The 24,683-nt window shown below is 44.6% G+C and overlaps 1 protein-coding gene across 3 annotated transcripts; it reads left to right on the forward strand.

The window, feature by feature from the left end:
• The first annotated feature begins 5,338 nt into the window (after positions 1–5,338).
• On the forward strand, positions 5,339–24,331 carry Hspbp1 (HSPA (Hsp70) binding protein 1). 3 transcript variants are annotated; one of them, XM_021657323.2, is made up of 8 exons: positions 5,339–5,660; positions 5,990–6,280; positions 8,412–8,616; positions 10,814–11,038; positions 21,482–21,637; positions 21,741–21,837; positions 22,908–23,019; positions 24,005–24,331. In XM_021657323.2, exons 2-8 carry the CDS (start codon positions 6,077–6,079, stop codon positions 24,077–24,079), a joined length of 1,074 nt encoding a protein of 357 aa, XP_021512998.1. In that variant the 5' UTR covers positions 5,339–5,660; positions 5,990–6,076; the 3' UTR covers positions 24,080–24,331. The 3 variants fall into 3 exon arrangements, with proteins under 3 accessions (XP_021512998.1, XP_021512997.1, XP_060223113.1); XM_021657322.2 differs by having other exon boundaries at positions 5,340–5,660; positions 5,987–6,280; XM_060367130.1 differs by lacking the exon at positions 5,339–5,660 and having other exon boundaries at positions 5,809–6,280.
• The last annotated feature ends 352 nt before the right edge of the window (positions 24,332–24,683 follow it).

The raw sequence follows: 24,683 nt of genomic DNA on the forward strand, positions 1-24,683 counted from the left end.
ACAGTCCTGTGCTACCATGCTTTAATGTCTCATATACTGAGACAGGTAAAGCAGATAGCTTGGATGCGGTTTGTGTTTGTAGTCTTTGCTTGTAAGTCCTGTAAACCTCATGTAGGCCTCAGTATAATCCATACGCCCCTATGGGAGCACCATAGATCTGCATTCAGCCATGTGGACTTCTGCATATGCCAGAGCCTTTTTTATGTCAGGCATCCAAAGTTGTTAGACACCCATTAAATCCCTAAGTTTCTCATAGGGTGTAAGCATGAAACTTGGTGCTCCTTTGAAGAGGTAAGCCTATTTCAATCTTTATTATAGCAGTCTCAATATCAAGTCTGAGCCATAGACTGCTCTGAACAATAGGGATATGGCAGGGTGCTAATCAACAAAATTCCTTCCCTGTAGAGTTTCCATGATAGTGGAGAAGGCAGCTGATTGAATACGGCAAAGATGTTGTTAGCTACTTTAGACAGTCATGGTTTGTGCTGAAGAGAAGGCTAAGGGTAAGAATATATTGGTTTTTTGTTTTTCTTTTTCCTTAAGATTTTATTTATGTGTGTTTATGAGCATTTTGGTGCTGTTGGAAGTCAGGGGAGGATGTTGAATCCCCTGGAGCTGCAGTTACAGGCAGTTGTGAGCTGCCCAGAGTGAGCGCTGGGAACTGAACTCAGGTCTTTAAAGAGCAAAGCTGAGCCATTTCTCCTGGAAAGTGTTTGTAGACATAGGTATGAATTAGGTTATATGGCTAGGGAGTAAAATGAATCATGCAGACAAAAGGCAAGGAGTAATCTAGGTAGAGAAAGAGCAAGTGTAGAGGCCCTGAGGCAGGAGTATGCTGGGTCATATCTTAGGAACACTGAAGAGGCCAGAGTGTCCAAAATGAGCAAAGGCCAAGAGGAAGGCAAGAAAGCAGCTGTAGAGGGCCATAGAAATGCTCATCATGTCTTTGTATTGTGTCTGGTATTCTGTAATCCTTATAAGTTTTCATCTGTTTTAAACATATATATTGTTGCCAGGCAGTGGTGGTACATGCCTTTAAACCAGCACTTGGGAGGTAGAGGTGGGTTCTTATGAGTTCAAGGCCAGCCTGGCATACAGAGCTAGTTCCAGAACAGTCATGGCTACACAATAAACCCTTTCTCAAAACAAAACAAAATAAAAAAAACCCAAACAAACAAGGGCTGGAGAGATGGTGCAGAGGTTAAGAGCACTGGTCCTGAGTTCAATTCCCAGCAACCACATGGTGGTTCATAACCATGTGTAATGAGATCTAGTGCCCTCTTCTGACCTGCTGGCTCACATACATGCAGGCAAAAAACTGTATAAATAATAAATAAGTCTTAAAAAAAAAAAACAAAAAAAAAACAACCAAAACTACCCTCTCCCTTAAAAACAAACAAAATAGTTTCTTGAAAATTTTATACATGTATTTAATGTATTCTGGTTACTCTACCCACATTTGTAATTTATTATTTGTATGTGTGTGTGTACACAGGTGTGCTTAATGCTTGTAGAGGCCAAAGGTCAACCTTTAGTGTCATTCCTCAGGAATTGTCCACATTGGGTTTTTTTAATTATTATTTTAAATATTTGGTTTGTTTGTTTGATTTTTGAGAAAGGGTTTCTCAGTATAGCCCTGGTTGTCTTGGAACTCACTATGTAGAACAGGCTGGAATCAAACTCAGAGATCCGCTGTCTCTGCCTCCCAAGTACTAGGACCAAAGGCATGTGCCACCACCACATGGTTTGATTTAAAAAAAAAAAAGACTTATTTATTATTTATACAACAATCTGCCTACACATCAGATCTTACTATAGATGGTTATGAGCCACTATGTGGTTGCTGGGAATTGAACTCAGGACCTTTGGAAGAACCGAAAGTGTTCTTAACCTCTGAGCCATCTCTCCAGCCCCACGTGGTTTAATTTTTAATTAAAAAACATTTATGCATTTTTTATGTGAGTGCTCTATCTGCATATACACTTGCACACCAGAAGAGGCATCAAATCCTATTATAGATGGTTGTGAGTCACCATGTGGTTGCTGGGAATTGAACGCAGGACCTCTAGAAGAGCAGCCAGTGCTCTTAACCATTAAGCCATCTCACTTGCTCCCTGACTTTTTATATATATATGTCTATGTATGGGTATATGCACATGAATACAGGTGTTCAAGGACACCAGAAGAGGGTGTGGGGTCCCCTGGGTCCCCTGGAGCTGGTATTACAGGTGGTTGTGAGCTTCCTGACATGGGTTCTGGGAACTGAACTTGGGTTTTCTGAGAGAATAGTATTCATCTTAACTGCTGAGCTGTCTCTCCAGCCCCACTTTTGTTTGTTTGTTTGTTTTGAGATAGGGTCTCTTACTGACCCTGGATTTTGCCCCCTAGGTTATACTGGCTGGCTATTGAGTCCCAGGGATCATCCTGTTTCCACCTCTTTACAAGCATGTAACAGTACCACCCCACACCTACCCTGTGGGTGCTGGAGATCAAACTCAGGTCTTTAATCATGTGCAACCAGTATCTCCCTCACTCTACTCTCTAGTCTTTGTTTTGTTTTGTTTTCTCCTTTTGGAAACAGAATCTCCATAGTCCAGGCTGGCCTTGAACTTTCTATATAACTGTGCTGATCTTGAACTCCTCTTCTTCTCAAGTACTACGATTACAGGCATATGCTATTAATAGGGCCCCTTTTACTCTGGAGTGTCTAAGTAGAGATTGAAAAGTTATATGATCATATTCCTTATAGGTTATTATAAATTTATGTACTACGTATCAATGTATCATACTGTAACTTTCATAGTATGCATGGGAGCTTTCATCTGGGCTACCAACATGGTGTGTATGTGTATAATATTTATAAATATGGCTAGATATGCTATATGTAATTTACATTATGTGGCATCATATATCGTTAAACATACATACATTATATATAAACCCATACATTCTAGTTCTAATTCTCAGAACCTGTGAATATGTGACCTTAATGCCAAAAGAAATTTTGAAGATGAAATTCAGTTAAGGACTTTTTTGGAGGGGTGTGTGTGACAGGGTCTTATTGTATGGCCTTGAAACTTGAAACTTGCTAAACAGATGGGGCTATCCTTGAACTCACAGAAGTTTGACTGCATCTGTATCCTGAATGCTGAGTTTAAAATATAAGCGGCCACTTCCTGCTCTAGAACATCCTGGTATATCTTGGTGGGTACAGGTAATCACAGGATGCTTGTAAGAAGAATGATGGAGGATGCAACTCAGGCAAGGAGATGAGACAGTACAAGCAGAGGCCAAACGGATGTTGTCATAAGCTAAGAAATTAGGGTAGCTTTCAGAAGCTGCTGAAGGGATGGGAAACAGCTTTGTAGCAGAGGCCTAAAGAAGGACTCCTGCCCACACCTTGATTTTAGCTCAGAAATAGTTGTTTTAGGCTTCTGTACTCATAACTGTAATATAAAAATGTGTATTGTTTTAAGTCATCAAGATATTTGTTAATACAGGTTAGTGGTAGTGTACACCTTTAATCTCAGTAACTCAGGAGGCAGAGGCTGGTAGATCTGAGTTCCTGGACAGGCTGGTCACATGCACATACTTATACGTAGACATACACTTATATACATAGATAAAATAAAAAGTTGGGGCCAGGTGAGATTGCTCAACAGTTAAGAGCAGTATTTGCTCTTCCAGAGATCCTCAGTTCAATTCTCAGGAACCACATGGTGGCTCATTATCATTTATAGTAGGACCTGATGCCCTCTTCTGGCATGCAAGTGTACATGCAGATAGAGCACTCAAATAAATTTAAAAAATCAAGGCAGGCAGAGGTAGCACATGCATTTAATCCTAGCAGTTGGAAGCAGAGACAGGCAGATCTCTCTGAGTTTGATTCCAGCCTGGTCTACATAGTGAGATCCAGGACAGCCAGGGCTACAAAAAGAAACCCTGTCTCAAAAGAAAAACTAAAATTAAAACAAGAACAAGATATTTGTTAACAGCAGTTGTGTGAATTCCAGGGAACAGATCTCAGTTCTGGCTCATAAGGGCACCAAGCATGCCCACGTTGTATATATATACATATAGGTAAAACATTCATAGGTATCAAGACTACATAGTGAGAGCTTTCTCCAAACCAAACCAAACCAAACCAAACCAAAAGGGGGCTGGGAGGGCTAGGGAGAGATAGTTCAATGACTAAGTGTCCTTGTTTCTTTATTGCTCATTCCCAGAACTCATATGATGGTTCACAACCATTCATGACTCCAGTTCCAGGTAATCCAACGCTTATGGTGCGCACATATACATTCAGGCAAACTGTTCATTCACATTGGGTGGTGGTGGTGCATGCCTTTAATCCCTGCACTTGGAAGGCAGAGGCAGGTGGATCTCTGTGAGTTGGAGGCTTGTCTACAGAGTCCAGGACATCCAAGGCTACATACACAGTGAAAACCTGTCTTGAAAAACCAAACCAAACCAAACAAACAAAAAAACCCTCAACCCACAAAACCAAAAGGCACTCATACACAAAAAATAGATAAATCTGAAAGAATTAAAACAAACAAACAAAAAGCCAATAATAATTTGAAGAGCTGAAGAGACGGCAGTTTAGAGTACTTACTCTACTTGCAGAAGACCTGAGCTTGGTTCCTGGCACCCAGATTGTTTGTTTCCTAACCACCTATAACTTCAACTCTAGTCCTATGTCTCTGGCCCCATGGGAACCTGCATTTACGTGCATTCGCGCCCCCCCCCCAACTACATAATTAAAAATATCTTTAAAATTCTAAAAAGATAGAAAAATGAAGTGGAGATTGAAGGAGGAAGACACCTGGTGTTGACAGACGGCCTTTCTCACACACATCATGCATAGCCACACCACTCATACAACGAGTGTTCCACACTGAAGCCGGTGATAATTGAGGAAACTAAGGCCGAAAAAAGGGTGAAACTGAGTCTCAAGTTTCAGAGGTGGGATATTAAAGGCCGATATCCCAAGACTCCAGTAGCAACTGCAGTTAAAATCAATTGAGAAGGGCTGGAAAGATGGCTCAGAGGTTAAGAGCACAGGCTGTTCTTCCAAACATCCTGAGTTCAATTCCCAGCAACCACATGGTGGCTCATAACCATCTATATTGAGATCTGGTGCCTTTTTTTTGGTGTGCAGTCATGCAGGCAGACTACACACCAGAAAAAAAATCAATTGAGAGGTGCAGACAAAGCCCGACAAGCTGCAGGAAAGGGGCGTGGTCTATGTAGGGGCGTGGCCGAACAGGACAAGTTGACGTTACAGGTAGTTTAGAAAGAGATGGGACTTGACTGGCAAACGCCGAAAGGCCTAGAATAGAGGCGGGGGATATGTGCGTAGGCGGAACCTTTACCTAGAAGGGGAGGAGTTCGCAATAAGAGTCCCGTATTCGCTAAGGCTTACAAAGGAGCCAGGAGCGGGGCTTATAACTAACGCCAGAAACGAGGGAGATGGGGACCTAGTTGAGAGAGCTGAGTACGGTTGCGCCAAGAGGTGCTGCTTAGACTTGGACAAACAGCTGGGGTGAGGCACTTCCGAGTGAGACCGTGCGTATTTCCGGTAAAGATGGCGGCGCCCAACAGAGTCAGGTGCAGGCGAGTCTGTCTTTAGGCGTGGTGGCGGCTCTAGACCCGGGAAGGTGAGATCGGCCCCATTAGGGGCTCTTCTTCAAAGACAAGGGAGGAGACTTGTTGCTAAGGAGACTGAGGGAAGGCTTGTTGCCATGGAGGCGGTGCAGTGGTGTTGCTAAGAGACGAGGACGCAAGCTGTGGAGCTTGGGGGGGGCTCGTTGCCAGGGAGAGTGGGTGGGGCCTGTTGCCCGGGAGGAAGGAGGGGCAGCTGGATTTGGGGAAGGGTCCTGTTGGTATGAAGCAAGGAAAGGGGGCTATGGTTAAGGTGGGTACAGGCAGAATGGTTTGGGATTGTGAGGAGGCGCCTAACACCTCCAAAATGCCACCTTCTCAGCAGACCTTCAGGAGTCAACCCATCCGGACGCCAGAGCTGCCTCAGCGGTGACCATCTTCCTTCAACACATTCTCCCTTCACAGAAGGTCCATGGCAGACAAAGGCTCAGGGGGTAGTCGTCTCCCCCTCGCGCTGCCTCCCGCCACCCAGGGTTGCTCGTCAGGGGGCAGCGGCTCCTCTGCGGAGGCCTCAGGCAACCCCCGGCCCCCACGGAACCTCCAAGGCCTGCTGCAGATGGCTATTACTGCGGGCTCTGATGAGCCAGACCCCCCTCCAGAACCCATGAGCGAGGAGGTAAAGTATGAGGATCCAAGAAACTGGGGTGGGGGTCCTGGGCACATAAGTGTCTTGGGAAGAGTGGCTTAGTGAGCTAGAAGCTGTTGTCTTCCTGGGTGGTGAGCAAGAGTCTAAATGTGGCATCATGATAACTGAAGGTCAGCTGTGAAGTGTCTGATCACAGCCTGAGAGGCATAATAGTCTCGTGATGAGAAAAAAGAAAAAAAAAAAAAAAAAAAAAAGAAAAAAAGCCCGGCTTCTCTGGAACCAGACAGAAGTGGATTCAGCTTTTCCCCACAGCTGTGACCTTAGGTGTATTATTTAATCTTTCTAATCCTCAAGTTTTCATTCATTTTTGAATTGATGATAATAATAATAGTAATGCCAATAGTAACTGCCAATCAGTCAGTTCTGGTGTTCCAGTTTATACTGACCTGTACACACTATGTAGTTGGGCTTAGCCAACCATGACCTTGGTTAGGCAAGCCACATCCTTTTTCTGCCTCAGATTTTTTTTTTAATCAGTGCATTTGGAATAGCCATAATGAACCTTGACAGAAGTGTCTTGAGGTTGATAGGAATTTTACATATTTTTTTTAGCTGACAGTTACTATATACATAGAATATTGTAGCAATTTGATTAAGTTATGGAATAATTTATTTACATTGTGAAAAAATCTTTACAGCACAGGGAGGAAATAGGCACAGAACAATGGGATAGTTTGGTCAAATTTGTCTGGGAGAATGATCACAAAGCTTTACAACCTCTTCCCCTTTTTTCTCCTTTGAGATTAAGGTCTCATACTGACCAGGCTAGCCAAAATGACCTTGCCCTCATGATCTTCCTGCCTACACCTCCAAAGTACTAGGATTACAGGTGTGTGCTGGTCATGTCAGTTTTCTTGCAGCTTCCCTTTTGGGACAATGTAGTCTTCTGGTTTTCCTCTGAACTTGATTGTCCTTGGCTGTGTCATTTGTTGATTTCTCCTCGTTCTGCATCCTTTCTGTTTTTTGTTTGTTTGTTTGTTTGTTTTAATTCTCCAGAGGACAATGGGCATGGGTGGAGCCATTCTTGTTACAACTTGGTGGAGAGTACAGGCTAGGGATACCGTTTAACCTCATGTAGTTCTCAGGACACTTGACACAATTCAGAGCCATCTAGCTCAGAGTTTCGCCAGATCATAGATGCAAAGACCTCTGGTTATGTAGCAGATCCTCAAACCTGACATTTTGTGAGAAACGAGTGCATTCAAAGCTGCCAGTTGCTCTGGACAGAGCCCCTGGGTCACCCTGATTTCTCTCTCAGCTTCTACCTTAGCTGTACAATTGGTTCTCTTTTTAGAGTCCAGGATCTGGCCATTTTTCACATTGCTACATAGTTGAGGTTGTTCTTGAACTTCTAATCTTTCTTTTCCTCTCCTGCTGTAGTGGTGAGATTATAGGCATGTGTGATCAGCTCCATAACTGTTTCTCTTGCATGGACCACTTAGTCTCCTACTAAGTTTCCTTTTCTCTGTTCTTGTGCTTCTCATCCATGTCTCTACCTCTCTGCTGAAAACTCCCTTTGCAGCTCCACCCACCTCATTCAGAGTGAAATCTAGGCCTATAAGATTCAACCTGCTCTTTTCCTGGGGTGTTTCTCTCTCCTCAGCTTTTTTTCCCTTACTTAACCTTGTTTCAGCTGTTGGTTGCCTTTGCCTTGAGTATTCTTTCTAGTATTTTGCCTGGCTACTCCCTGGTCTATTTCATTGTTGACATATGACCCTCTAAGATGATCCCATTTAGTTCTGCAGGCTTATCTACGCTGCCATGGTCCTCCACTCTACTTAATCTTACTCTATGTTGCTTGTCATATTGTCATGTCATATCACATACTATTGTATTTATTTTCCTCTAGCCTTTCTCTGTTCACCACCCACACCCCCTGAAAGGCACTTTTTCTTCTTCTTTAACCAGTCTTCTCAGGTCCGAGTCCCTAGAATCTAGAGAAGACTTGAATGAGACCTTTGTGCTTTGCCACCATGTTTCCTACATACTTGGTGATGGAATCATCAGCCCTTGCATTTGGCTGTCATATTAATGTCACTCCCTAGGTAATGTCACTGAGAGACTTCTGCTTCTCTCCCTACCCTTTTCCCTTCTTCCCTAGAGACGCCAGTGGCTGCAGGAAGCCATGTCTGCTGCCTTCCGGGGCCAGCGAGAGGAGGTAGAGCAGATGAAGAGCTGCCTCCGGGTACTGTCCCAGCCCATACCCCCAACTGCTGGTGAAGCTGAGCTGGCCACTGACCAGCAGGAGCGGGAAGGGGCACTAGAGCTGCTGGCAGACCTGTGTGAGAACATGGACAATGCGGCAGGTACCTCTCCCACCCCATCTCCCACCAGAGTGTTCCACATCCTGTATGGCTCAGCCCTTGTCCCCTCTCTCCTGGACTGTACCAGCATCTCCTCCCAGGCTCTCCTTTTTTTGTTAGCACAGGTACAAGGCCCTTCTCACACCCCACCAAGTCACTGTGGTGACAGATTTGTTCTGCCACTTTCTAGATAAGTCCTGAGACTGATCCTTTACCCCCTAATCTGCTTGGCCATCCACCTCTACTCTAGAGGATGGGAAGGAAGGTGGCTGGGGGTGGAGTGGTAAAGTGAGACCCCTTTGAGGTACAGCATTTGGTCAGAGACCTGAGTGAGAGTATGTCTTAAGATTATCCCAGGTTTGGAAAAAGCGTTCAAGGCCGTAGCTACTGCAAAGGTCCTGAGGTAGGATTGTGCTATTGTGGTCAGAACAGTCAGGAATACTATTAAGGAAGCCTGGGGCATGTGTGAGTCTAGGATAGGTAATGGCATTGAAACATCCAGGGTCAAGGTGCATTCACAGGTCACATTCATATATATATATTCACCCTATTTATTTACTTATTTATTTATGTATTTATGTATGTATTATATGAGACAAAAATCTTACTGGCTTAGAGCTCTGTAGGCCAGAATGGTTTCGAACTCACAGATATGTACCTGCCTTTCATGTATTGGGATTAAAGGCATGTGCTACCACACCGAGGTTTGGTTTTGTTTTTGTTTGAGACAGGTCTCATTGTGTTGTCCTTGCTGGCCTAGAACTCAGTTTATTTATATTTTAGGCTCTGCCTTGAACTCACAAAGATCCACCTGCCTCTGCCTCCTGAAGGTTAGGATTAAAGGCATGTGCTATATATTTTTATTTTATGTTTATGCATGAGTGCATGTATATGTATGTACCACACGCATATCTGGTGCCCTGGAAGGCTAGAGGCAGGCTTTGGATCTCCTGGAACTGGAGTTACAGGAAGTTGTGATCTGCCTGTTTGTGGGTGTTGGTAACCAAACATGTGGCTGCACACACACACAACAAATAAATAAATAAGTAAATATAAAAAGTCACAAAACAGAAGTAACCATTTCAAGTGTATAATTCTTTAGCATTCATTGATTTTATTTTATTTTACTTTGGCACTGTGTGGTGATTGTTTTTTGAGACAGGGTTTCTTGTGTAGCCTTGGCTGTCTTGGAATTCACTCTTTAGACCAGGCTAGCATTGAACTCAGATTTGACTGTCTTTGCCTCCTGAGTGCTAGGATTAGAGGTATGTGCCACTATCACCAAGCTTTTTTTTTTTTTTTTTTTTTTTTTTTTGAGGCAGTCTATTACATCCTAGCTGACATTGACTTTGTGGCTATCCTTCTGTTTCTGCATTCTAAGTGTTGGAATTACAGGTTTGTCCTAGCATACTGGACAGCATTCAGAATATTCATGATACTGTGTAACTATCACCTCCAGGTTCTAGAACGTTTTGTGGTACTAGGGATGGAATTCAGGACCTCCAGCATGTCAGGCAAGCACACTGTATCAGGCCATATCATTAGCCCTCTTTTCATTTTGTATTTTGAGCCAGGGTCAAACAAAGTTGTTGAGCCTGGTCTTGAACTTCCTCTGTAGCCCATGTGGAACTTTTGATCCTCCTGTCTCAGCTTTTTTTTTTTTTTTTCTAGGACAGAGTCTCACTACTAAGCTCTGGCTGTCCTGAAATTTAGTACATAAACCAGGCTGACCTCGAACTCAGAGATCCACCTGCTTCTGCCTTCTGCTGGGATTAAAGGAATGCACTATTATACTCTACTCTGGCTCAGCTTTCTGAGTCTCTGGGATTATCTCTGTTTTGTGACAGTGTTTTATGTAAACCAGGCAGGCCTTAAATTTCCTATGTAGCTGAGGATGACCTTGAACTTTTGATCTTGCTGCCTCCTCAGTGCTGAGTGTACCATTCTGCCTATTTTATGTGTGGTGCTGAGCTTGAAACTCAGGGCTTCATGAGTGCTGGGCAAGCACTCTTATTAACTGAGCTATTGCCTTAATCTCAGACCTGTTTCACTTCCAAAACTTCTCATCATCCCCAAAGGAGGCCCCTTTCCCATTAATCAACCTTTCCCTTCCTTGTCCCTGAATACAGTCACATTCTAAGGAGTAAGAGGTCAGCCTGTGAGTAGGGTTTGACAGTTCTCTCCCCTCTTCTGTCTGTAGATTTCTGCCAGCTGTCAGGCATGCACCTGCTGGTGGGCCGATACCTAGAGGCAGGGCCTGCAGGGCTGCGCTGGAGGGCCGCACAGCTCATTGGCACTTGCAGTCAGAATGTTGCGGCCATCCAGGAGCAGGTGTTGGGCTTGGGTGCCCTTCGCAAGCTACTTCGGCTCCTCGACCGGGACTCCTGCGACACGGTACGGGTCAAGGCCCTCTTCGCCATCTCCTGTGAGTGTCCCAAGATTGCTGGGGGAGGGCCTGGGGCCAGTGTTGACCTCAGGGGTGGGGCTTGCTGGATCCTCCACAGGGGATAAAAGGTTGGGCTCTTCCTTTATTTTTTGATTCATATTCTTTTTTTTTTTTTTTTTTTTTTTTTTTTTGAGTCAGGGAACAAAGATCTGCCTACCTCTGCCTCTGTGAGTGCTGGGATTAATGGTGTTTGCCACCACCGCCCAGCTTGATTCATATTCCTGTTGGGACTCTGTGTGAGAGGTTCCAGAGTAGTGAAGTCAGAACCAGATACTAACAATACCTGGGCAGTGGTGGTGATGACCTTGTGTTCCAGCTTGAGTCTTTGTCCATGTGTGGGGTCAGTTCGTTTTCTGCCTTGGTGAGCATCCTGTATGTTGTAGGATATGAGCTGTGCTTGTGGCTTCCACTGACTGGAGACACAGGAGCATTCCCAGTTATAACAACCAACACTTCTCCAGACAGGGCAGAGTCCCTCAGTGAGGGCCGTGGTGACTCTACATGAATGCCTGTGAAGCAGGGATCCGAGTCATGGACAGAGATTTAGTCCAGATTTAGCTGCCAGCTTGGGGACAGGAAGAAAACTGGCATCTTGGGGCACTTGCTTATTGCTGGTTTTTGGTTTTATTTTTATAATGTATGTGATTTGTGTATGTGTCTCCTTTTACCATGCAAGGCACCAGGGGTTGAATTCAGGTCCTCAGACTGGTGGCAAATACCGTTATCTGATAAGCTATGTCACAAGCCCTGTTTATTTATTTATTTTTTTAAAGACATAATATCTCATATAGTCTAGGCTAGAACTCTTTTTTTTTTTTTTTTTTTTTTTTTTGGTTTTTCAAGACAAGGTTTCTCTGTGTAGCCTTGGCTGTCCTGGACTTGCTTTCTAGACCAGGCCAGCCTCAAACTCACAGAGATCCACCTGCCTCTGCCTCCCCAAGTGCTGCAATTACATGTGTGCGCCACTGCACATGTACAGAGCTCTTTCCAGAGCTCTGGGAGTTTAGGTATGCACCACCATGCTTGACTAATGAGCTGCTGAGAACTGAACCTGGGGTTTTGTGAATGCAGGGAAGCATTCTACTACCAACTGACCTACAACTCTAGCAGTTACACATCATCATTGAAATGGGATGTGTAAAGTCAGGCCTGGTGGTCTGCACTTGTAATTCCAGGGCTCGGGGATTGCCATGAGTTTGAGGCCAAAGAGGGTTACAAAGCTAGATTGTGGAGAGAAGAAGAGGGAGCTGGAGAGAAAGAAGGAGACATGAAGTATGTTGGAGGAGCCTCTAACCCACATCCTTTTTCATTTGTCCTCCTCTGCTTCTGGAGCTCTGGTGTCCGTGTGCTTGTTCACAGCAGATGGGCAGATGCTTCTGGGGCATAGAGGCTAGTGGGAGGAACAAGGAAGGCTTGGATAGGAGGGGGCTTTCATCAGGGAGGAAGCATTTTAATCTGAGGCAGGAAGGAAGTCTGGATTAGGGCAGCCTTGGAAAGTGATGGCCAAATTAGGGGCATGAAGCGAAGAGACACAGGATAGCCTAAACCTAAGCCGCATATCTGCTACAGCTACATTTGGAGGTGAGTAGCGAAGGACCTGCAAAGCTTTCCTCTCATATTTTAAGATTTATTGTTTATATTTTTTTATGTGCATGAATTTTTTGCATGCATGTATATGTGTGCACTACATATATGCAGTGCTTGAGGAGGCCAGGAGAGAGCAATGTATCTCCTTGAACTTGATTTATAGGAGGTTGTGAGTTGCCATGTGGGTGCTGGGAACTGAGCTTAGGTCCTCTCTGCAAGAGCAAGATGTGCTCTTAGCTGCCAGCCATCTTTTCAGCCCTCCCCCCCCCCTTTTTTTTTTAAAGAACCTATTTTAAGATTATTTTTAGTTCTGTGTATGTGTGTTTCTGTGTGGAGGGTAAGTGCGTGTCTGTGTATTTGTGTGTGAAGGGGTATGTGTGTTTTTGTGTGTAGGGATATGTGTATTTCTGTGTGTAAGAGTGTGTGTTTCTGTATATAGGAGTATGCACATGAGTGCCCACAGATGCTGAATGCATTGGATTCCCTGGGTCTGGAGTTATATGTGGGTTCTGGCTACTGAATTTGGGTCCTTTGAAAGAGTAGTAGTAAGTGAGCTCTCTCTAGCCTATCCAGTCCCAACCCCTTTTTAGGAGACATTCAATGAGGTGAACATGGTAACTCACACCTATAATTCTGATAAATGAGAGGCAAGCTAAGCAGGAGAATTTCTGTGAATTCTAGGACAGCCTGCGGTCTACAGTGAGACTGTGTTTTAAACACCCCTGCCTCCAATGAAGATTTTTTTATAATATTAAAAATACAGAGTTCTGAAAATGTTGGTACACATTTGTGATTCAACCTCTGGGAGTGGATCAGGAGGATGCCTGTAAATTGGAGGTCAGCTGGCTCATGCCTTTAATCCCAGCTCTTCCAGCAGACACAGGTGGATTGCCGAGTGTGAGGCCAGCTAGTCTACATTGTGAGCTCCAGGAGAGCTGAAGCTACACAGAGAAACCCTGTCTCAAAATAAATAAAATAAAATAAAATATAAAATAAAATAAATATAAAATAAAATAAAATACAAAAAAACCAAAAAAAATTAAATTTTTTGGAGATCAGTTTGGGCTACACTTTGAAGGCTTAAGGCTAATAAGAAACAGGTGGGGATGTAGCTCAGTTGGTAGAGTGCTTACTTGATGTGCAGGGAGCCCTGGGTTTGATCCCTGAACCACATAGACCAGGTGTGTTTACATATGCCTGTAACCTCAGCATTGGGAGGTGGAGAGGTGGAGTCAATATCAGAAGCTCAAGGTTATCTTTGTGTATGTCACCCTTGGTTATATAGTGAATTCAAAGCTAGCCTGGGCTATCTAAGATCCTGGGGAGAGAGGAAGCTGAGGGAGGTGGAGAGGGGAAAGGAGAAAAGAAAATGAAAACAAAACAGGAAAGAAATGTGTAAAAAGTTACGTTGTTCACAGCACGGCAGCTACAAAGATTAGCAGTGAAAAGCCCCTGACCCAGACCACCTGGCCCCCTTCTTGTACATGGTAGTATTTCTGTTAAGTGTGTGTGTGGGTATGTGTGTGTGTAGGGGGAGGTGTTTGGTATGGGTATCTTGTGTGGGTTGTGTGTGATGTGTGGTGAGTATGGCAGACATGCACATAAAACCCTCTCTTCTGCTGCTCATTTTCATGTACAGACCATCTGAATGGATCTGCCCAGCTTGTCTTGGACTGCCTTAGCAGTCTTTACACAGCAATGACAATTTCTTTTGCGATTTCTGTGTGTCAGGGCTCAAGAACAGCTAGGTCACTTAAGTTGTTGCTTTGGGCCTTTATGAGACCCTGAACATCAGGGCAGTGGACCATGGCATTGATTCTGTCTTTGAGCCCACATACATCCTCTGCTGTTAGCTGTCTGTGTCCAAGGTGGCCTGCTGCTGAAGGGAAGCGTTTGAGGGCTGAGGAAAGAAGCCCCAGGTGGCTTGAGTTGGCCTCACAGCATGGTGGGTTCTCCAGATGCAATGGGGAGCTAGCAGAACAACACTGCCATTTTACTCTGAAATAGAGTTCCCATAACCGCTTTGAAGTGCACAGTGGTGTCTGCCCTTCCTTGTGTGGCTTTATAGTAATGATGTTGTGTGGCTTCTTTTCAGGGTTCTGTGCTAGGAACTGGTAGGGCTTGGTCACATGGGCTCCTACTGCCGGAGGCAGGGACATTACTGCATTCCTGTCCCTCTCTTGTGAAGGCACACACTTGGATGCCCTGTCACTTCACTTTTATAAGTGGTTCTTTGTTTCCACACAGAAAGGGTTTCAGATAGACTCAGAGATGGGTTACTTGGAGTCTTGTGTGTGCAGGCTTTGGGTGGGGGAAGGGACAGGGAAGGCTAGGGGATACACTTGCACCTCTGTTGGTTTGATCTCTGCTTCTTCTTTTCTTCCTCCTCCACTTCCTCCTCTTCCTTTTTGGTTTTTCTAAGATGGAGTTTCTCTGTGTGACTCTCACTCTGTAGACAAGGCTGGGTTTGAAGTCAGATCCTCTTGACTCTACCTCCGGATTGCTGGGGTCAAAGGTGTGCACCATTACACCCAGCTTATCCATGCTGCTTTGCTGTGGAATCAGTTCTTTTTTTTAACCTTTGTGAGGAATCTGAGTATCAAACTCAGGTCAGCTTTTTGGTGCAGCAACTGCTTTTACCTTTGAACCATCTCACTAGACTTGTCTTCTCTACTTTTTCAGACAGGGTCTTATGTATTCCAGCCTGACCTCAAACTTGCTATATAGCCAAGACCTCGTGATCTCCCTGCTTCCCAAATACTAAGATTACAAGTGTGTGCTACTACATATGGTTCTTGCTTTTGGATTTTTTTTTTTAGAATTATTTTTATTAATTACAGTTTATTCACTTTGTGTCTCCCTGTACCTCCCTCCCTTGCTTTTGGATTTTTAAGATTTTTAATTTTTTTTTACATTTGTGTAGGCATGTGTGCCATTGTGTAAGTGTGGTGCTCTAATGGCAACTTGTAAGAGTTGGGTTTTCATCTTCCAGCAATGGGTTCCTTTGATTGAACTCAGGTTATCAGGCTTCATAGCAAGTGCCTTTACCTGCTGAGCCATCATGGTGGTCCATTGTTTTTTGAGAGAGAGTCTTATGTAAACCAGTGTGACCTTGTGTGTAACTCCTGATAAAGCCCAGGCAGGCTTTAAATTTGCAGGATCTTTCTGCTTTATTTTTAATTGTGTACATGTGTGTATATATGTATATGTGGAGAGCAGGTTCCTGTAATATTCAGAAGGAGAGAGCATCAGAGCCCTTGATATCAGGTGGTTGTCAGTTGCCTGCTGTAGGCTTTGAGAATTGAACTCAGGTCCTTGGGAGGAACAGCAAACATTTTTTTGTTTGTTTGTTTGTGGTTTTGGTTTTTTGAGAAAGGTTTTCTATGTGTAACATTGACTGTCTTGGATTTGCTTTATAGACCAGGCTGACCCATCTGCCTCTGCTTCCCTGAGTGCTGGGATTACAGGCGTGCAACATCATGCTCAGCACCAGCAAACACTCTGAACCACTAAGCCATCTTTCCAGCCCGTTTTTTTTGTTTCTATGACATGTTTTCACATGGCCTAGCCTCACCTTGAATTAGCTTTGTAGCTGAGGATGACCTTGACCTGCTGGTCCTTCTGCCCAAGCCTCTCTAGAGCTGGAACTGCAGGCATGCACCAAAATCCCAGTTAGGTGGGTTTTAAACCCAGGGCTGTGTACATGCATTCAAGTACTCTACTACTCCATAGTATCTCCAGCCTTAGAGCAGTTTTAGGTTCACAGCAAAACAGACTGCAAGGTCTAGAGAGATTTCCTATTTCCCTCTGTTCCATGCCTACACAACCTCCCTCCTTATCATCACCCCAGCAGAGATGTGCATTTGCTACAACTGATAAACCACATTGCTGTCTCATCTACAGTCTGTAACTCGTATTGTGTACTCTTTGGTTTGGACAGGCATCTGATGACATGTAGTATCTATCATGATAGAACCATGTAGAGTCATTTCACTGCCTAGAGCTGCCAGGACATCACAGCCCTAAGCTATAGTTTGACTTTTCCAGAATGCCACTGTCTCAGCTAGAGTTTCCACTGCTGTGAAGAGCCATGACTACAGCAACTCTTATAAAGGAGAGTGTTTATTTGGGGTTAGCTTAAAGTTCAGAGGTTATTTCATTATCATAATAGGAAGCATGGTGGCATGCGGACAGATGCGGTGCTGGAGAGGTGGCTGAGAGTTTTATATCCAGATCAGCAGGTAGCAGGAAGAGAGTGACACTAGACTTAGCTTGAGCATTTGAAATGTCAAAACCCACTCTTTAGTGATGCACATCTTCCAACAAGGTCATACCTACCCTAGCAGGGCCACACCCCCTAACAGTGCCACTCCCTATGAGCCTCCCGGGGCCACGTTCATTCAAAACACCACCGCCACAGTAACTGGAACCCAGGACGCACCCTTTGCTAGGTGGTCTTTTATGTAATAATGTGCACTTAACCTTCCTCTGTCCCGGCAGCTCATTTCTTTTCAGCCAGAATAAGTGTAGCCGTTTTGTTTTGTTTTGTTTTGTTTTCAGAGACAGGGTTTCTCTGTGTAGCCCTAAATATCCTTGAATTCCTTCTGTAGACCAGGCTGGCTAAAAACTCACTGAGATTCGCCTTCCTCTGGGATTAAAGGTGTGTACCGCCATCACCTGGCTAAGTGTAGCCTTTTTAAGGGAGAAGTGTAGCCCTTGTTGCTGACCTTTCCTGTCATTGAGACCAGTACCGGCTTTCTGCCTTTCCCAGTTGCAGAGAAGAGATGGCCAGCCAGGGTCTGTGAAAGGCAGGATTATGGTAATAACTTAGGCAAGAAAGAAAATTGAGGTGAGTAAGCAGAGGTCCTTGGAGGCTGTGCCCTCCACAGACACTGGTAATGACCAAAGTATTTTCAGTTGTCAGCATCTGGGTCAGGGCTCTAGTCTACATCTAGCCATGCTCATGGTACCTCTCACAGCACCGGTTGATCCAGCCCCAAGTGCCTACCATGTCCAGGTGGAAAAACCCTAGGGTCAGGGGCCATGCTTGCCCCTGGTCATGCTTTGGAGGTGGAGCTTTCAGGTAGTGTTTGCCGGTTGAGTTTGTGGTGCCTTGTGTCTCTGCCCATGGATTATTGTGTTATTTGTTTTTTATCTAGTTTTATTTTGAAGTGGTTTTTAGAATAGGGTATCAGATAGTCATGGCTGGCCTCAACACTCACTGTATCATTAAAGATGATCTTGAATTCTGAGTTCTGGGATTTTTAGACAGGTGCTACCATGACCAGCTATTATTATTTTCTTTAAATTTTTATTTGTTTCAAGACAGGGTTTCTCTGTGTAACATCCTCGGCTGTCCTTGTTCTGTAGATCAGGCTGGCCTCAGAGATCTTCCTGAAGACTCTGCCTCTGGAGTGCTGGGATTAAAGGTGTGCACCACTGCCGCCACCACCAGGACTCTTTCTTTCTTTTTTTTTTTTTTCCAGCTTTTGAGACAGACTGTCACTGCATAGTCTTGTCTGGCTTGGTACTTGCTGTGTAAGGTGGACTTGGCCTGGCAGCAGTGTTCTTGCTTCTAAACTGAGATTACAGGTGCTTACTACTACAACCAGTCTTCTATCCCAAACAAACCTCTTAAGAGGTTGTGTCTTATGCCTTTAAACCCAGCACTTGGGAGGCAGAGGCAAGGGTATACCTTTATGAGTTCAAGGACAGCCAGGTACACAGAAAAACAACCCCCCCCCCAAAAAAAAAAAAGGGAGAGAGAGAGAGAAAGAAAGAAAATGGTTTACTTGTTTAGGTGCCCACAGAATCCAGAAGATGGTATTCAGTCTCCTGGTACTGGAGTTAGAGATGATCATTAGCTGCCTTGTGGGTGCTGGGAATCCAACCTGGGTCCTCTGCAAGAGCAGCCAGTGCTCTTGAACTGCTGAGCCAGTCGCAAGTCTTTTCTTTTAAATAATATTTTATTAAGTTCAGGCATGGTAACATATGCTTATAATCCCAGCATTTAGGGCATTTTGGAGACTGAGGAAGAAGAATCATGAGTTCAGGGCCACCCTAACTAACACACAGTAAGTCTTGAAAAAGAAAACAAGCTGGAGAGATGGATCAGCAATTAAAAATTTTTTTTTACTTATTTACCTTTATCTTATGTGCATGGGTAGTTTCTTGTATGTATGGTTGTGTGAGAGTATCAGGTCTTGGAGTTACAGACAGTTGTGAACTCTGCCATATGGGTACTGGGATTTGAACCTGGCTGTTCTGGAAGTGGAGTCAGTAGCCTTGACTCAGCAGGTGTTTTTTGTTTGTTTGTTTGCTGTTTTTTTAAAGCAGCATACTGTTTTTGCAGAGGACCTGAGTTTGGTTCCTAACATCCTTATCAGGCAGCTTATAACTGCCTATGACCCTAGCTCCAGGGTATCTGATTCCCTCTTCTGGCCTCTGTGGGCCCATGTACTCTAACACACATGTGCACATGCATACAACTATAACAATCTTTATTAAAAAGAGAAAACAAAAGGAGTTAACTATTGACTATAATAATTGGAGCACATAGTGGATACAGGCCAATTTTAAAATCTTTTTTTTTTTTTATGTCTTTGTAATAGTATGTGTATGGGTGTTTTATATGCATGTATGCCTGTATACCTGGTGCCTGACTTCTCAGAAGGAGGAGAGCATTGGATCCTTTGGGATTGGAATTACAGGTGGTTGTGGGCTAACATGTGGATGTTGGGAAGTGGTCCTGGGCCTTCTGGGAGAGCAACTGCAGCCAGTGCTCTTAACTACTGAGCCATCCCTAATTAATTAATAGTCCCTGCAAATGGACTATTAATTAGATGCTTTTTGTCTTTTTATCTTCAGAAGTACTAGGTATGCATTCTACACTTAGCACTTCTCAGTTTAGGTGTAGAATTTCCAATGGATGGTGTATAGTTTTACTAAAACAGCAGAGTTGTGGCTTGTTTTGTTTTGTTTTGTTTTTGTTTTTTTGTTTTTAAGACAGGGTTTCTCTGTGTAGCCTTTGCTCTCTTGGATTCACTTTGTAGACCAGGCTGGCCTCAAACTCTCAGTGCTGGGATTAAAGGCATGTGCCACTGTGCCTGGCTCAGAGTTGTGTTTTTATGGAAACATTTGCACTATTTCTTGTTGTTTCAATGAACTTGAAAGGAACAGCCCAGCCCCTTAGTCACACTTGTCACATGTGAGGTACATAGTGGCTTTGAATTTGCAGTGGCTCCTATCTGAGCAGTGAAGGCTTGAAGCTTGTCCAGGAGCTAGCCTTCCTGCAGATGCATCCCTGGTTGGCTCTTGTTCTGCTCGGAGGCTGCTCAGAATCCTCATGCAAGCTTGGTAGTCTGCTTGTCTTGGCCTTGGGTTTCTTGTCTGTAAAATGGGAATTTAAGCTATGTGTGGTGGTGCATACCTATAATCTCTGCATTTTGAAGGTGGAATTGGTAAGACTTAGAAGAGTGCAGGCTTACCTTTGGCTTTCTGAGGGAGTTGGAAGCCAGACTGAGACATACGGAAACCTTATCTTAAAAGACTCAAGTAAGCTCTGGAGAAACGATTTAGTTGGTAAAGTTTTTGCAATCATGAGGACCTGAGTTCAGATCTCCAGTACACATGTAACAAGCTAAGCATGGAGCCTGTGGCTGCAATCCCAGAGCTTGGGAGGCAGACATTGGTCCCTGGAACTCCCTAGCCATTGGGTGTACTCTAACTGGAGAAGCTAGAGCTTCGGGGAGAAGGCATGGCTAAAAATCAAGGTGGGCTGTGATTCTGGGCAACACCAGATATGACCTCTGGCCTCCACATGCATGTGGACGTGTGAACACAAGGACACATATGTATCATGTATACAAGCAGAAAAAGACCAAAATAAGTGAATGGGTAATAGATAAAATGGGCACCTAAGAGCACCTACCTGTAGGGCACTTGTGGAGGGTAGAAGGTAATGATGCATAAAAATGTGTTGTGCCCTACAATAGAACATTGTAAGAAAAAGTGAAGTACTTTCAGAATTTATAACATGGATGCACCTTGGAAAGATTTGGTTGAGTGAACAAAGTTAGATATAGAAGGTTCCATATTGTGTGAGTCCATGCATATGAGGTATGTAGGATAGGCAAATCCACAGGGAAAGAAACTAGACCCCTGGTGCAGGGACTGGAGGGAAACTGGGAATGGGAATGACATGTAGTGGGTACCAACATGATGTGAATATTCTGGAGTTAGTGATAATGATGGTTTCATAGGTTTGTGAACATACTAAAAACCACAGAGTTGTAGGCATCATATGGGTTATGATGATGGACTAAATGATGGTGGTGATGATGGGATAGTGATGATAGTGATGGTGGTGACAATAGTGCTGATTGTTGAAGTGATGGTGGTGGTGATGGTAATAGTGATGGTAGTGCTGGTTGTTTGTAGTGGTGATTATGTTAGTGATAGTAATGCTGGTTGTGATAGTAATAGTGATATGGTGGTGATGGTGTTCAAGGTTGTAGTTCTGCTGATAGTAGAGGTGACTATGGTTGTGGTAATGGAAATGGTGTTGATGGTCATAGTGATGATGGTGGTATTGATGGTTTTAGTAATGATGGTGGTAATAGTTATTGGTGTGCTGGCGATGGTGATGATAGTGCTAGTAATGATAATGCTACTTGTGATGGCATCGATGATAATAGTGGATGGGTGGTGTTGGTAGTTGTAGTAACTGAGATGGTGGTGATGGTCATAAGGCTAGTGATGTTGCTTGTTGGGTTGATGATGATGATGATGGAGGCCATGGTGACTGGGACCTCAAAGCTCTGCCTTTTTCTCCAGGTCTCGTCCGAGAGCAGGAGGCTGGGTTGCTGCAGTTCCTCCGCCTAGATGGATTCTCTGTGCTGATGCGGGCCATGCAGCAGCAAGTGCAGAAGCTCAAGGTCAAGTCGGCATTCCTGCTACAGAACCTGCTGGTGGGCCACCCTGAACACAAAGGTGAGGTGGCTGAGAGGGCATACGAATGCCCTGAGAAGGACATTTGGGGACCATGGGAGTGGTGTGGGAATGATGTTCCTGACTCCCACAGTTCTTTCCCCAGGAACCCTTTGTTCCATGGGGATGGTCCAGCAGCTGGTGGCCCTTGTGAGGACAGAGCACAGCCCTTTCCACGAGCATGTGCTTGGAGCCCTGTGCAGGTAGGTATGCTGGGGTCCAAGGAGGAAAGGGCCTTGATGGGGTCCCCACAGAACAAGCAGTTCAGGCACTAGTCTGCCCCTACGCTGGGACCCTACACCAGAACAATCTCTGTGGGAGATGAAGAGTCTAGGCCAGAGAGGAGCAGGGTCATACTATATTTCCTCATTCTTGGGAGGGAGAAGCCCTTCTTACAGTTAACAGGGTGAACAAATTAGTATTCGTGACTTTTTCAACCTGCAGGCTTTAGGTTACATGTGCCTCACAATGCTACCCAATAGAGAATTGTAAACTTAAAAACATTGTAAGATTTCTTTATATATACACACACACACACACACACACACACACACACACACACATATATAAAGACTTAAAACTATATAATATACGTATATATAATTTATTTTATGTTCACTGGTGTTTTGCTTACATGCTTTTGTGAAGGTGTCAGAAACCCTGTAACTGAAGTTACAGACAGGTGAGAATGGCCGTGTGGTGCTAGGAATTGAACCTGGGCCCTCTTAACCACTAAGCCATCTCTCCAACCCCCACACCATAAGATTTCTCTTTTTGCAAGACAGGGTTTTGTTTTTTTTTTGTGTGTGTGTGTGCGTGTGTGTGTGTGTGTATGTATGTATGTATGTATGTGTGCATGTGTGCACATGCGTGTGTTGCCCAGGCTGTTCTGGAACTCACTATATAACCAGGCTGGCCTCGAACTCAGAGGTCCATCTGCCTTTGCCTCCTGAGTGCCAGCACCACCCCACCAAGGTTTCTTAAAATAAGTCAATTATACCATTCTCTAGTATGAACTTTGTAGATGACATTATGTCAAAACTTGGACACAGCTGGACCATGGTGGAGTCAGCATAGACATCATGGCAGGCACCACCCAAACTTTGTGCTCACTGTGCAGCTGGATGGCAGTTTTACAGATGGGGAACTGAGACCCACTGTAGGGCTATGGTATACCTTGGCTCCCATAGGAGCAGTGGTGAGGGCTAGGAGCTGGGTTGTGTTCTTTGCTGCAGATGGGGTCCTCAGGTCTGTTCTTGTGTCTGCCCTCTAGCCTTGTGACAGACTTTCCCCAGGGTGTTCGTGAATGCCGGGAACCTGAGCTGGGCCTGGAGGAGCTGCTCCGTCACCGCTGCCAACTGTTGCAGCAGCATGAGGAGTACCAGGTAGAAGGGGTGGGGTTGAGTCCTGTGCTGGCCCTGTGGCCTATGAGCTCCATATGTCCCTGCCTTCCTTTTCTCACTACTGTGCTTTCTCCTATCATCTAACACTGAGGACGACCACATGTTGTGTCAGTAGGGAAGGGAGAAATATTCTATAAACTGGATGATAATTAAACTGATTAGGCATTATGTATCACAAAAGTGATAACAACTTTATTATTAAAGTATTTAAGAGTGCTAATTCATTAGGTAAGTAATGAATGACCACAGTTGACTTAGTATTCATATTTTTTCTAACTTACTTATTTTGAATGACGATTCTTTTTTTTTTAATTAAAAAGATTTATGTCTGTGCTTCTATGTGTATGTATGGTGTGTGTGTGTGGTGGGGGGTTGCCTTTGGAAGCCAGTGGAAGGCATTGGAACCTCTAGAGCTGAAGTTACAGGTGGTTGTGAGCTGCTTGATATGGCCTCTGGGAACCTCTAGTTTTCACACACATGCATGCACATTAGTGCATACACGATGACATAAAAGCTCTTTATCCCACCCCCATAAAATACAGCTTTAAAAAATGTAATTAGTGTGTGTGGGAGGGGAGCAGATGTGTGCCATGGGTGCAGGGGTTGAGGTCACAGGACAGTTTGTGGGAGTCAGTCAGTTCTTCCCTTCCACAACATGGGTTATGGGGATTGAGCTCAGATCCTTAGGCTTGGTGGTCAGCACCTTTACCTGGGCTGAATATATGAACCACAGGGTTGATGTGAGGACAGACCAGTTTGGGAGGCCTCAAGTCTTTATTTCCAGACCTCAGAAACCCATGAGCAGGACAAGTGATGGTGATCTGAGTAGTGGTCACTGGGAAAGCCCCGTGGCTACTGGAGTGGGCAGGTGGTAGCCAAGGAGTAGAAGGGGATGTTCTGGCTGCTGAATGTATGTATGGGAGGCAGGTCTGCCCCTGTGCTCAGGACTCCTCTTACCCTGATCTAGGAGGAGCTGGAGTTCTGTGAAAAGCTGTTACAGACCTGTTTCTCCAGCCCCACTGACGACAGCATGGATCGGTGAGATCAGGTGGCTTACTGCATTCTCTGCGTGGGAACCCCAGGCCTCCTGCCTCCTTCCTTCCCAGGTGTCTCCCAAGGGATTTCCAGGCCTTGTTTGGGCCTGGCTGGGCCTGGGCCTGCCAGCCCATCTTTGGGCAGCCCCCTGGAGGGGTTGCTGAGAAAGGTGCTGGCCCCTTGGATCCCTTTCCCTTGCTTTCTGTCATCCTTTCTTCTCCTGTCCACACTGCTCTTCCAATAAAAGCATTTCTCCCGCTCCCCTGTACTGTCTTGCTTTGGTTTTTGGAAGGTTCTTATGGAAGGCACGAGGGGGCAAGGTTCACTACAGGGATAATTAAAATGTTGCTCTTCTCATTCTCAGAGCTGTTGTCTCCTTTTATCTTCCAGCCTTTGTAGTGCTGGGATCATGTGTCCTTTCCAAATATACACTTAAAAAAAACCCAAACATTTATTTAAGTGTATAAGGTAAGGGCAGGGCATAGCCTGTGGGTGGGGGTCAGGGACAACATGTGGGGAGTAGCTTCTCCCCTTCCCCCATGTGGGTATTGGGAATCGAATTTTAAATTGAATCAGGTCATAAGGCTTGCACATCAATCGCCTTTATCAAT

This window comes from Meriones unguiculatus, chromosome 14 (assembly GCF_030254825.1).
Source record: "Meriones unguiculatus strain TT.TT164.6M chromosome 14, Bangor_MerUng_6.1, whole genome shotgun sequence".
NCBI classification, from domain to species: domain Eukaryota; kingdom Metazoa; phylum Chordata; class Mammalia; order Rodentia; family Muridae; genus Meriones; species Meriones unguiculatus.

Coding starts and splice junctions, on each gene's coding strand:
- Hspbp1 (XM_021657323.2), top strand. CDS start 6,077: ATGGCAGACAAAGGCTCAGGGGGTAGTCGTCTCCCCCTCGCGCTGCCT. Junction 11,039..21,481: donor GGCCCTCTTCGCCATCTCCT/GTGAGTGTCCCA, acceptor CTTTTTCTCCAG/GTCTCGTCCGAGAGCAGGAG. Junction 23,020..24,004: donor AGCAGCATGAGGAGTACCAG/GTAGAAGGGGTG, acceptor ACCCTGATCTAG/GAGGAGCTGGAGTTCTGTGA.